Consider the following 13,243-nt stretch of genomic DNA (forward strand, 5'->3'; position numbering starts at 1 on the left):
AATAAAACAGTATTTTCACAAGTATCTCTTGTTTTCAGGTCTTTGATGAAAGGCTACAGAACTGCAAAGATGACGAACAGAGAAAAGCAAGTACATTTTGTCTTAAATATTGCTTATTTTGCTTGCTCTCGTGTTTCTTTTCATCAGTAGACTAGATATTTAAATAGTCCTGTCTATTTTCAGATTCCTCAAGTTGTCCAAATCACTAAAAGCAATTTGAATAACATTACATTATAACCCGTGTTGTGAGTAGGTGGCAAACTGAATTTTTTAGTAATACTGGATGTCTTGCTTATAACATTAAAAAAAAAAAAAATTAATCTGTAGGAAACAATTACTCCTTTGTTATCCAACTGTAAAACATTTAAACTTAAATTTCTGGCATCTTTTAAAACTTTTTTTTAACCTTTTACAAGGATTACTGTTGAATGTGTTTGTAGGAATAGCAAACCTGTTCTAGGAGGAAATAAAATAAGCACCAAGAATCACGTATTTCACGTCTGCATCCTGTCTGTTTCTGTGACTAGCATGCTACATGTTGGAAGTCTGAAAATACCAAATTTCATTTACCTTAGGTGAGGATGCCCAAAAATTTAATTTGCTGCCTGGAGAGCATAACCTTTTTAGTAAGGTTTTAATTCACTTAACTGGTCTGTGTGTGTGTGCATTTATTTTTTTGTATCCCCTCCCATTTCAAAATCAAGTTTGTACATCAGAATTCAATTATTGTGCTTAAAGGTTAGCACATACCTTTGGTAGTGTGGGTTTGGCATAAAGTTGCATGCTAGTTTTTGTACATTGACCTGCGTGGTGTGGAGGAAGGATTTCTTTTTGAAGGATTTATTGCTGGAGAGGTTTGTTTGTTGATTTTTCAGTAAATGCAGTAATTTTAGTATCATAAAGTAGCAGTATTTTATCCTAGTTGTTCCTCCCCAATTTTGCTTGTGGAAAACAAGCTGATTTTTCTCTTGTTGTTTGGTTTAATTTTTTAAAAGCTTGGTCCTTTCTGGAACTTGTTTACTTCTTTAGAACGGCTGTGACCTTTCATGTGTTACGCATCTTGTTTGATGCATTATCGTGGCATCTGAGGAACTTTACAACCAGAGGTCTTTCTGGATTTCTGTTGTATGCACAGCCTTGAAGAACAACTTTGAAGTACAGGCGTTCTCTGTGTGTGTTTAATCTCTAGACAACTGATCAAAAGAGCAAGATCTAAAGGTTCTGTATTTTACTTCCGTCCTCCTTACTGGGAAGAATTCTCCTTCAATTTTGACCTCTCTCCAGATGCTACTTTGCAGATCAGGCAGGTTTTTTTTGTTTTGTTTTGTTTTTTCCCTGTGACAGTGCTGCTAATCCATAGAGACTTTCTGTGTGTAGTGCTGATTTCTTTCTTCGTCTCTGCAAGGTGTCTGTGGAACAGACAGGTTGACTTTGTAAAGAAGGGAAGAGGCTAATTTAGAAGAGGTCAGCTTCCCTGCGTTTTAAGTCTTTCAGTGTTGCTATTACTATAGATTCCACTTATTCTCTGTTAAAAATGAAAGAGACCTGGCAGAGCACTTCTGTGATCATGTCTCTTCCTGGACTGAGGCAGCTAAGAGGCTTTTTGCTACCATATTTAGCAGTTTTTCTGTTTGTTTATGTAAACACGGTTCAGCTGTCAGGCTGAGGGCTGGTCTAACCTGCAGGATACTGCCATCCAACCCATAATCTTTTCATCTGAGGAAACAAGATTTGGGTATTAGTTGTGTGGTGTGCGTTTCCCAAATGGCGGTGTGCTGTTTGCTGCGGCTGTTATGGTCGGGCATTGAAAACCTGAGCTCTTGTTTTTGCGAGAGCACTGGACAGAACATGAGACATATTTTCTTTTGAAGGTAATGATACAGGATAAGGTATGGGTGTTTGAGATGCATCAGGTTCTCTTGGATATTTTCTTTCTCAGACATGGTAATCTGTTGGACTTGGAAGAAGATGTAGACTTGATGAATTGTGAAGACTTTGAGAAAATTGTGGGAGAAGCGTAGCCCGATCAAGCTCTTTGGCTCATACTGAGTAGGTTTTGTGAAGTAAATCCAAGGCTGAGCATGGAGATTTAGGTTGGACTTCCCCAATTCTGCCCATGAGTCGGCTGCTTCTTTTTGTCAGACAGGCTGATCCAACTCTCCGTAGCCACGTAGTTATTGAATTAGGCAAAAATCTTGATCAAAGAAATAAAATTAGCTTTCTGTTGGACCACCAGTGGCTTCATAAAAAATGAGATGTCAAGGAGGTAGGTGCAAATAGCAGTAAGTAGATGGAGCAGTTTCAGTAGCAGCCTGCAATTTGATTACATACAGCTTGTGGCTACATTCTGCAAATGTAAATTGATTTGGAAGAAAATTGTTTTCCTTATCCGAGGTTCATTTTTGCAAGGGACACAGATATAGAAAATAACACATTTCTGCAGGAAATTGATATTTAATTTGAGAAGGTGTATATTTATTACCCAAATCTAGGGAAACTGTCTTATTTATGTTTTGTCTTAATTGGTATTCAAAGAGCAGGGATGTTAAAAAGAAAGTTGAGCTACCCTGTAGTAGCAAATGGTTTTCTCTGGTTTTATTTTTGTCCAATGTTTTGTATCTTCAACATATGTCTTCTTTTACCTGTTTATGATTTTACTTCCAGTTTAGTATTTTCTAAATGATCTATGTTGAATGCAAGTTTAAACAAACGAGAGCCTAAGGACAGACTTTGCAGGATAGTGGCAGCGTGCATACACAGCAGTGTGGTTCTGTACAATCACTGAGAAGAGGTACGAGCGTTCCCCAGGTGTCTCCTCCAAACCAACTGCTTTTGTAAGCATGCTGAATTTGAGTGGTTTTGTAGTTTATTTTTCTTCCCCTAGTGTCATGTTTATAGCGTGTTTGTGTGAGATCTTACAGGGGAAGAGAGTTCATGAACTTCATTTTATGGCTGCTTGGTTCACCAGCCTAGAAATAACACTTTGCTTGTGGAAATACAGAGACTTCCTTATCACTGCTTGCTTAGCCCTAAAGAACAGGGCTGGGGCCCTTTAGAAGGGTCTTCATAGGCACTGAGTTTGTCTGCCTTCCCTGCATTGTTCTCATAATTTTGTGCACATACCAAGAAGACAACGCTCTGATTCTACGTGCTGTGTTCTTGCAGCCTAGCTCTTGGGCACAAATGTGGAAAAAGAAATTGGATTAATGCATAATGCTACTATTTGGGTTGGCCTCCTCACAAAAACTTCGTTTCTGTAGTGGAAAAAAATTATGATCACATAATTTGTGTGTGGGCCTTGGTAAGCAGATGACCTGAGTTTTATCCCACCACAGATCTTCTGTGTGACCTCAGAGAAGTTACTGTGTCTGTACCTGTGTGTAAAAATAGCAATGTCTTCATTAGTCTGTTGTTGGGAAGATTACAGATGGACTGGGGGAAAACACTGTGACCAAATTATGTTGCATGGCCTGTCATTGCTTTCAGACTTTAACAATTATCAGTGAAGGGAACGAGGTACTAAGTTACCTGGTGTGTAAATATTGTTAGGACTTATTAGAAAAAACAGGTAAAGAATAATCAAAACTGATGTCTGCCTACAGTTGGCTAGAAAGCCTTGGGGCGAAATGATTCATTTCAGCAGTTTAGTCTTTCAGCTGACAAGAGCTGCGTGTTTGGGTACATCACCCATTCTATTTTGGCACTCTAAGGCTCAAAACTTCACTGAATTGCTGTCATTATATTGCAAATGCTTTTTTTCAGTACACATTCATGAAGTTTGGATTGGGAGATGGTAGAGACATGAAAAAAAATAATAAAAGAATTCATAGCTGTTGGCATGTTTTTCTGCTTGATGCAGTTTCTTAGATCACTATGGTCCAGTCTTCCTGTGGAAAAGGAAAAGGTGGCTATTTGGCCACCTCTTGCCAATTAATCATAGACTAGAGGTTGAAGGAAATCTACAGCATCCTTATGAATAGTGTATAGAACAGAGTATAAGTGATTTTTTCCCCAGGCATCGACTGGGAAGCCATTACTGCATTTTTATCCACGTAAACAGAGGCTATGAATCTACAAGAATAAATAAGATGCGTGCTGCTCTCATGGTGTAGAATTTGACTTGCAATGCTGTGTGGGGAGAAAAAGCTCCTTTACATACTTTGATTACTAGAGAATCATAAAGACTCTGATTCAAGTCACATGAGACATTCATATTAATCAAAACAAAGGGGTCCTATAATTGAATTAGTACAGGATAAATGCTGAGTCCAATTTAATAATTTTGCCTTCAGCAGATAGACACAGACATCAACAGGATGCATATGTTTCTTAGATAAGTCATGCCTTTGTGTAAAAAGGCATGCAGATGCCTTTTGCATGCCCAAAGTGCAATTCCACACAGGAAATATTTATGAACCAGTGGTTCCAGATAAGGTTAAGCAGGCAGGTTTCCAGGTGCATGACCTGTAGGTTTAGAAAGATCAATAGGCGTGCACTGTTATTTTTCTGTGATATTTTTTTAAACTGCTCAACAATGCTTATCACACTCGAATCACGCTAATGTCAAGTAATATTGGCCGTTGGAGTGTGCTGCTTTCAGTACACTGCGTTAGAGTAGTGTAGTTAGAAGGAATCTTCCTACTGAATTTAATTTTTGTTACTCTTAATGTTATGCAAAGGCGAAGTGTGAACCTCAGTGGGTAAATGTGTAACGTCACTGCTCAGAAACTCCTAACTTTGTTGTCTTCAAGCTTTAATTGTCAGCTTGATCTGTCTCTTCAATTACAAAATGAAAATTGTGTCTACATATAGAAATAGCCTTTATCATGTTGCTTGTTTTTTTCTCCTAATTTAATAATAAAATATAGTATTTGTACAGTATTTAGGTCAAACTAGATGCTGGAAATTCTTTCTTTAACCACACTGTTTGGATTTTTTTTTTACAGAAAATTGAAAACCTCAAAGAAACCACCAGTGTAAGTTGCTTAATTTTTTTAACTACTACATAGATTCTGAAAAGTCATCTTGTTTTCTTATGGAAGATTCTAAAGTTTGTTACAGAAAAGTGTTTTTTTTTAACTGTACAAGAGAAAGTTGGCGTTTATTTTGCTTTCTTGAAGGATGAGGAATTTTCAAACTTTGTAGTCAGAGCTGAAGTAAAAGAACCCTTAATTTCACTAATTCCAGGCAGGAAATGTTGGTGAGCAGTCTGTCTTTTGGTCAGATTTCAACTTTACATCTTAGTTCCATAGAAATTTGAAACTGAAAGAGCTGATTTTTCTTGAAGTGAAAAAAAGAGGTTATGATTACCTTTTGATAAATCCACGTTTTTTCCAGCAGATACTTCTGATAAGAAGGCACTTCTTATCACAGATACACTCTTTAAAAGAGGCACATGATAGGGATCTCTTCTTAACTCTACTAACATTGAAAACTTGCTTCCCCTTCTGATCTTTTAAAACTTTTTATTTGATGTCGTTGCCTACAAGGAGGAGAATGGATGCTTTGCTCAAAGACGGTTCCTTTCTATCATTCTGTCTGGTTTGTTCCATCCCTTCAGCTCATTTTTTCGGACATTCACTTTGGAATGAGTGTTGAGATGTTCTTCTATATCTATGTTATTGGAACGGGGTCTGGTCTTCCTGCCTCCGATTTTCCTTTTGTTCTTGCTGCTAACTAAGTTTGATGTCTGGTGGCCTTCTCATCAGCTTGGTTTATGCAGTTGAAAGCTACTTGTCTGCTCCAGGCCTCTTCCAATCCTTTCCCAGTATTTCTTCACATCTGGTAAGTGATAGGGATGTCCTGTTTCTGTAACTGTTGTGGAAAACGACCACTTTGCCTTGAATTACTTTTCTTTGAGTTCTGATAAGTCAGTATCCTCCTCTCCCGTTAAAGTTTGTTATCGGTATATTATTCTAGATTTTTTAAAATCTTTCTCGCATTATCTCTTATGTTCAGTCTTTTACAGGATCTGTTTCTTTCTTGAATGCTTCCAAACTCTTTCACAGCACTTATCTGTCATCTTCCACTGCTGTCCTCATCTTCCTTCCTTTCTCACATTGCTTGAAGTAGTACTGAATGGATTACCCAGGGCAATGGAAAAATCTCTCGACAATGTGGATTTCAAGGAGCACAGTATAGAGTCAGCATGGGCACCACTGGATTTTTGATTTCTTTTGGCAGCTCTTGGATCAGACCAAGGCTATCTCTCGTAGAGCCCCATTCTGATGCATGCTCTGGTTTCTAGGAATTGATATTAGGTCCAGCAGTGTAACATCAAAGCAGCAGCCTGGTTGCGGTGCCGTATGCAGACTTATGTCTAGCATCTTAGAATCATAAAATCATAGAATAGCCCAAGTTGTAAACAACTGAAGACCTGTAGTCTAACCCCATGCTCGGAGCAGGGTCAGCTAGAGCCAGGTTGCTCAGGACTTCATCCAGGTGGGTTTTGAATAACTCCAAGGACAGACTGCAGTCACTCTGGGCAGCCTGTTCCAGTGTTTGATCATCCCCACAGTAAAAAAATAAAATAAAAAAAAAAAATCCAGGTCTTTTTTTGTACTTGCCCTGAAGTGCTCTACGGGCTCAGACAGCTCTCTGGGAGTCTGCTGGAATTTAGCAGAGCTTATTAGTGCTGATTGACTGTGAGCCAGACCTTTGCTGCTTTACCCAGGATGTTGGGACAGGTAACGGCTGTGGCTCTGTCCTGTCAGTTGTGCCCAGCACGGACAAAATGCAACCAGCATGGCCCAAGCTAATTCAGTGTAGAGCCCTTGGTTTTCAGGAAACGTTGCAGAAACACATCAGCCAACTCTCTTTCTCAGGAAGGCAAACCTTCTTGCTCATTTCTTTATTTTCTGTTTCCCCATTTTGTCATCCCAGATCTCTCTATATGCTGATGCTAATGTTTTCCAGTGTTCCTTCTTCATGCTTACTGTCCCTTCTGCGCCACATGTTCAGCTCTTTCTCAGGGACTCTGCTGTTCTCCTATGACTGTTATTTTCTGTAAAGTATCAGAACTTAGGCTGTCTAATCTTGTGCAGGGTTCCCATTATCTTAATCCTAATTATCTTCATTACTTTTTCTTCTTCCCTTCCCTCCTTATCTAAAGCTTAGAGAGAACTCATCAAGTATGTAAATGAGGGGTATCTCTAATTAAAACTAAATGAATTAGTAATGCATAAATGTGTTAGATCCACCACTTGCTTAGGATTTGCTTTCTTGCATCTCTTTGAAAGTTTGAAGCTGACTTTTATTTCACTCTGGCATCCTGTGTTTTATGTGGCTTTCGGAAACTTCAGTGGGGGGTGGAGGGAGGGAGAGCAGGGATTCTGTGGAAGTGAGTGTCTGTTTACTGTTCACCAAATACTTCCGTTAATATTTTATGTAACTAATTAAAATACTTGTAAACAAAACGTTGTAACATGCTGATATACATTTTTCTGTTTTCTCTTGTTTTCTTAGGGCATGGTAGAATCAATAAAACACTGCATTGTGTTGCTACAGATCGCTAAAGTAAGTATGCTTTAAATCATTTTGAATTTTTATTATATGGCGTTAATCTGTGTGAGAACTTTTTTTTTTTCCCTCTGACATTTGAAATCTAAGAGTGCACTCTATGTGATCCAGGATATATGTCCAAAAAATGGTATACGTTGATTTCTGCTACTGCTTTAATGAAGCTTCCAAAATCCTGAGTTCCACAGAAGACAGTTGTCAGTATTCCTATTGACAGTTGTGGTGATGACAAAGCCTTTTTTTCATTAGAGAGAGACTTTCTTTTGCAGACTTTTCAGACTAAGTCAGAACTTCAACAAATGTAAGGTTAGCAGAATATAAACTTAATGGAACTAACTATTCTTTCTGTTTCATTTAAGGATGTGACTAGCATAAATAGGAAAAGGGAAAACGGTGATGTTATTAATCTAAACTGGTCTGTCAAGGTTTTTAATAGGACTGAAGTTCTTCACCATGTTGGAACTTCTTGAAATAAGTTGTATGGTTTGAGAATGCAATATGGTAATGTACTTAGGCTTTTCACTGTAATATTTTGTTACTTTGTAAATCTAGTGAGATTTGGAAGATTTGGATTCCCTTTTTTTTAAATTTTTTTGGTCAAGGTCTGCACTTATAGAGTTTTATGTACTGTATTTAGGATATGTTAACTAAAAGATGCTAATTTATGTGTCAGGAGTGAAGGAGGGCGGTGTTCTGCAAAAAATTATGCTTTTTGAGAATTTAACACTATTAGAACACATTCTGATTTATTCAGGAATAAGTATAGGCTCTTTATTTTTACATTCTAGATTGATCTTTTTATAACTTTCAAATATAATACTGTTGTTTATCATCATTGTAGATACCATGTATATTTTACAAAATTTTGAGTCTAGTGAAAATTGAAGTATTTGGAACCTTGCGGGATCAGGTTCCTTTGGAGGTAGAAGTCGTTAGGTATTGTTGCATATTTTTGTGGAATTCAGGTTTCAAATCAGTAGCTTAAAAAGAGGGTTACATTTTGAAGGAAAAGTACGTTAATAAGTTTATACAAAGCCAAAAATACCTTTACAAGTAGTAACGTACATGGAAATAGTTTTGTGCCACATCACTCTAGAGCTAGAACAGTCTATGTGTAAGGTATGGTGATGCCATCTGAATCTTTAACAGTAGTAACAGCAAGAGGAACCTTGACAGCACCTAATAGTTTGCTGTTACGTAGTACTGAGTATATTTAGAGGTGCTTTAGAATAATGAAACTGGTAGATGATGTGTCATTCTTTGGGGGTTTAGAGGAGTCAGTTAGAGATGGATTGGATGGTAGTTTGCTGGTTTTCTTACATGGATATATGGGACTTGCAGTGTTAAAGTAGCTGTCGGACAAACCGTGCGCAACAAATGATGTGCTCATTTTTTGCTACTTCTACATAAATGCATTTGATAGTTGTTATTTCCAGAAAGTTTTATGCAATTAGTAGCAGAACTGAAAGAGCGAAGTTACAATCTCCATTTCAGATTCTCGATCAAAGCTGGTAATAGTGGCTGAGTTAGCTTTTTTTTACCATTGAATATCAAATCCCACTTCTGCTATGTGTTACGGGTAAGTTTAGGGGGTTAAGAACCAATATGCTTGCTTTTCTTGCACTGATTCTAAGCATATCATTTTGAAGTTGGTTAGGTAGTTTGCTGAGAATGGACAAAATGGAGCTTGTAGTGGCAATTGTAGTCATTTTTGATCAGGCTCAGTGCTTTGCTGATCCAGCTGCCATATAAGCAAGGCATAGGTGGAATCTGGGTCTCGGGAAAACGCCAGAACTCTCAATTTCTGTAACACTGAATCAGACTTTGAAGTTCTTCCTTCTGTCCTAGAAATTAATACAAACCTGTCCATTTACACTGGTTAATAAATTTTGATTTTTTGCTAAGGAATAATCATATCTAAAGATCTTGATGAGCTAGTGAAGATAAGGTGCTTTAAATGAGTGGTTTATGCAAAGCTAATTGGAAAAGTTGATTCACATATAGTGAATAACTACCCTCTATGAATCTTCCTGCTATTTTAATAACCTCTTCTGCTTCATCTCTTCATCTTCTTCCTGTCTCTCTCTTAGGCAAATGTACTTATTGACTACATGGCATTTCTGTCCCATCCCCTTCCCCCTTCCCTACCTGTGTTGGTACCTGATTTCGTACTGCATTAGGTAATTAAAAATACAATGCTTTTTTTTTTCTTTTTCTTTCTCTAACAGTTCTGTTAGTTGCATGTCTATGAAGTTTTATGTATGTAAAAAAAATATTGTGCCTCACTGATAGCCTTCTGTTCTCCAATATCTAACCTTTTAAGATTCTGGAAGTCTTTTTCCCCAAATCTGTTAGGCAAGTATCGTTGCTGACTTACACTACTGAAATTAAATTATATTATTAACACATGCAGACACACCCCTGCCTTTTTACTTCTACAGTGCATTTCTCATTAGGAGACAGATGTCATTACCTCTTTTTTTTTTTTTTTGCATGCCCTGAAAATTATCACATTTCTGTACACTTCAGAACTTCTCTCTGTTTCCAACATATAGCCATATGTTCTAACATATAGCCAGAGCATAGTCATCTTCTTTGGAGATATTCAAAACCTGCTTGGATGTGATCCTGTGTAACGTGCACTGGGTGACCCTGCTGGGCAGGGGTTTGGACCAGAAGATCTCCAGAGGTCCCTTCCAACCTCAACCGTTCTGTGATATATTATTTGGATTATTTTGATATGGAATATACTCTTTTGGTGTGTTGAGGCAAACAGGTTTTCTTATTGTGTGTTGAGCTGAGCTGTTTCACAGATGAAAACGGTCTGTGTTAGGTTTTGGGCAGTTAAATCTTCATTAAACTCGCTGGTAAATGAAGGGTGTAATCACGCCACTTGTGTTTGAGGTGACCCAAGGCGCATTTTGAAAATAATGAAGCAAATACCACATGTGCATGTATTACAACATTCTCACGTCCCAAAAACCAACCCAGCCACACGGAGCAGGAGGGGTGGGTGCGGTGGTCGGTGTGTGTGAGCCCCGTGTGTGGTGTGTGACAGCTCCAGGTGCCCGGCTCGCTGCTACCCGCCTGTACGTGTACGTCATGGTCTCTCAGCGGCTTGGCACCCTGCAGTCTTACAACAGAAGGAAGAATTACATGTTTTATGAAGTAGCTCTTACAGTTCAGATATTTAACTTTACATCTTTGCCTTCCCTTGTTTACTCTGTCATCTCTGGTTGCTTTTACCTGCCCACCTCTGTGGCGTTCCTCCCCTCAGTACCTCATCGACACGCCATGTCGCTGAGATAGGACAGCGAGGGGTGGTGCGAATGTATGAGGCTGCTTTGTCCTCATTTCTCAGGTCTTAGAGGTGATAGCATAACGTGCAAAGTTGGTGTGTTGGGGGGGAAAAAAGTCAATATATTTGGACTATCCTGGTGGTTTTCCTTCTTTGTTTGTAAGCTGACAGCCTGATGGAATTCATTGCCCTTAGCGTTTTTTTGTTTTTTTATCATGGGCAGCCTTGCTTAAGAAATGCCAACTAGCAGACATGAGATTTAAGCAGCCTTTTGTCAAGTGTATAACTTAAGGGTATATAAAGTGTTGAAACATGAGTATGTGCTAACTCTGTTAATGCTATTTACAGCTTTTTAAAAAAAATACTTCTCGATCCTCTTCATAACTTTAACAACTGGAAGTCTGGGGAAATAAGGTTTACAGAAAGGAAAACTGAACTGATAGACTGGCTAATAGGAACTTTACAGAAGAAGTGAAGAGATTTGGCCTGGCGTTTAGTAAATTTAAAATGTAATACTGTCACCGGTACAGTGTTAAGCCTGTGCTAGCTGTAGTTTGGTATTAATTTGCCTGTTGCTAGCGTGATTTCCCCTGATGACAGTTTATTTCATGCATTGCCTGCTCTTTTGCATATGCTTCTAGGCAAAAACAAACAAACAAAAACACATGCTAGACTGTAGATAATACAAAAAGGTTTAAAAATCTAATAGATATGAGAGCAAAAGTTCAAAACGTTTATTTATAAAGGCATTTTTGCCTTTTGAAAGCAAAAAATGCTTCTAAAAACTTATTCTCTATGCTAATTGTTGTTCTTCAGAAACCAAGAATGTCGTGTATTCAGGGACTCACTGGTGCTATAGACCATGTTTCAGGGGACTCTTAGCTGTTTGGGAATGACGTACACTGTAAAATGTGACTGTATTCAGCAGTGTAGAAGGGATATTTGTAAAGTTATTTGAGCTTGTTTGAACAGATCCTGAGAAAACACTAATCTACAGAGGTGCAGTGATAATGTATAGAGCTATTTCTTAGTTTAGTTTAGTTACTGTATCACATGGTGAGGAACACTAACATTTAATGGCTGAAAATGTAAACATTCCTGGGAGAAGCTTGCTGTTAGAGCACTCACATAGCACAGAACTGATAAGTCATGCAAGATTGATATGTTGATATTCTTAACATTTTTTCCTTAAGGACCAAAATAATGAGGAGAAGCACGCAGATGGACTTATAGTAAGTTTAAATCTAATCTTTATCTCCCTTTATTTCTGCAGAACATGTGAACAGAGACCTGAATTTCCACTCATTTTACAACATACTTCTTCCTTTCTCTAATATACTGCTTCAAGTGTCTCGTTAAAATTACTGTTGAGTCATTAGCTGCTGAGGTTGGCTAACACCCTTGCCATTAGAAAATGTAATGACCAGTTTTATGCTGAGTGTCTTAAATGGCAGTATTATGACTGAACACCTAGATAAAAATCTGCCATATAAACAGAGGAAAGGGAAATTACTGGGATATAAATAGTCCAGTGTTCCATCTGAGTATCTTTATGTATGAAATAGATGAGCTATCTATGTGCTTCAAGTAGTTTGTCTTCTCTGCAGTGCTGCTGCTCGTTTGGCCCAGCTGTATTCTGTCTGTTAAGCAATGTCTCTTCTTTAATCCAACTTCTGCATTCTCAGTGTAACTTCTCTTCGGTTTCGTCACATGTGATTTCTTTTTCTTTGTTCTCTATTTGTCACTTGAGTACATTTCAGATGCTTTTAATAGCAGATCGGTTCAGTAAAACATAACTGAAAATTATGGTTTGTTTTCATTACAGCTGACAGTAATTCCCAAGCTTTATTTGTCTCTCCATTATATACAGCTTACTGGTATGGTTTTCTGATGTGAACTTTGGCGTAAAGATGCAGATAAAATGCTTGTAAAATATACAACTACCCTGTGTCACATAATTCAGGTGTTCATGTAACAGAGCAGGTTCTGTTGCATGCCCCGAAGACGAGAGATCACACAGGTCTGGCTACAGCAGTTCCCTGTGGTAGGGAAGATGTGGATGGAAGATCTGCAACTTGGAAATTTCATACAGATACTACAACCTAACATAGTCTGAATTTGATTAGCCACCACTCTAATTGTCGGTGGGCTGGCTTATGCCGAAAAAATGTATTGACTGATGTAGCAGTGGTCGTGAAGGCTGAAATTTTGATGCTATTGAGATCAACATCAGCTTGGGTACGAAGGTCAGGATTTCATTTTAAACTGAGGCAGGAATGTTTGATGCCATGGTGGAATCACAGTCTTGTTCTTTCTACGTGGTTGTTTTTAAATTGTTGTTAAAATCAGAGTATTGTACTTTTATATCTGCCTTAATTTGTTTCAAAACCATGGAGGCACGCCCCAAAATATCTAAGGAGAAACTCC

At 38.1% G+C, this 13,243-nt stretch overlaps 1 protein-coding gene across 4 annotated transcripts in view; it reads left to right on the forward strand.

Annotated features, from left to right (window-relative positions):
• The window catches only part of OSBPL9 (oxysterol binding protein like 9), a 63,079-nt gene that overhangs the window by 38,604 nt on the left and 11,232 nt on the right, over positions 1-13,243 (forward strand). For 3 of the 4 annotated variants that reach the window (XM_048062063.2, XM_013176315.3, XM_048062065.2), the window contains 4 exons: positions 39-86; positions 4,947-4,976; positions 7,465-7,515; positions 12,010-12,048. In XM_048062063.2, coding sequence (XP_047918020.1) covers positions 39-86; positions 4,947-4,976; positions 7,465-7,515; positions 12,010-12,048 — 168 coding nt within the window. The remainder of the gene's footprint in view (positions 1-38; positions 87-4,946; positions 4,977-7,464; positions 7,516-12,009; positions 12,049-13,243) is intronic. The other variant, XM_048062064.2, reaches the window with a different exon arrangement.

The sequence above is a fragment of the Anser cygnoides genome, chromosome 8, assembly GCF_040182565.1.
Source record: "Anser cygnoides isolate HZ-2024a breed goose chromosome 8, Taihu_goose_T2T_genome, whole genome shotgun sequence".
In the NCBI taxonomy this organism is placed as follows: domain Eukaryota; kingdom Metazoa; phylum Chordata; class Aves; order Anseriformes; family Anatidae; genus Anser; species Anser cygnoides.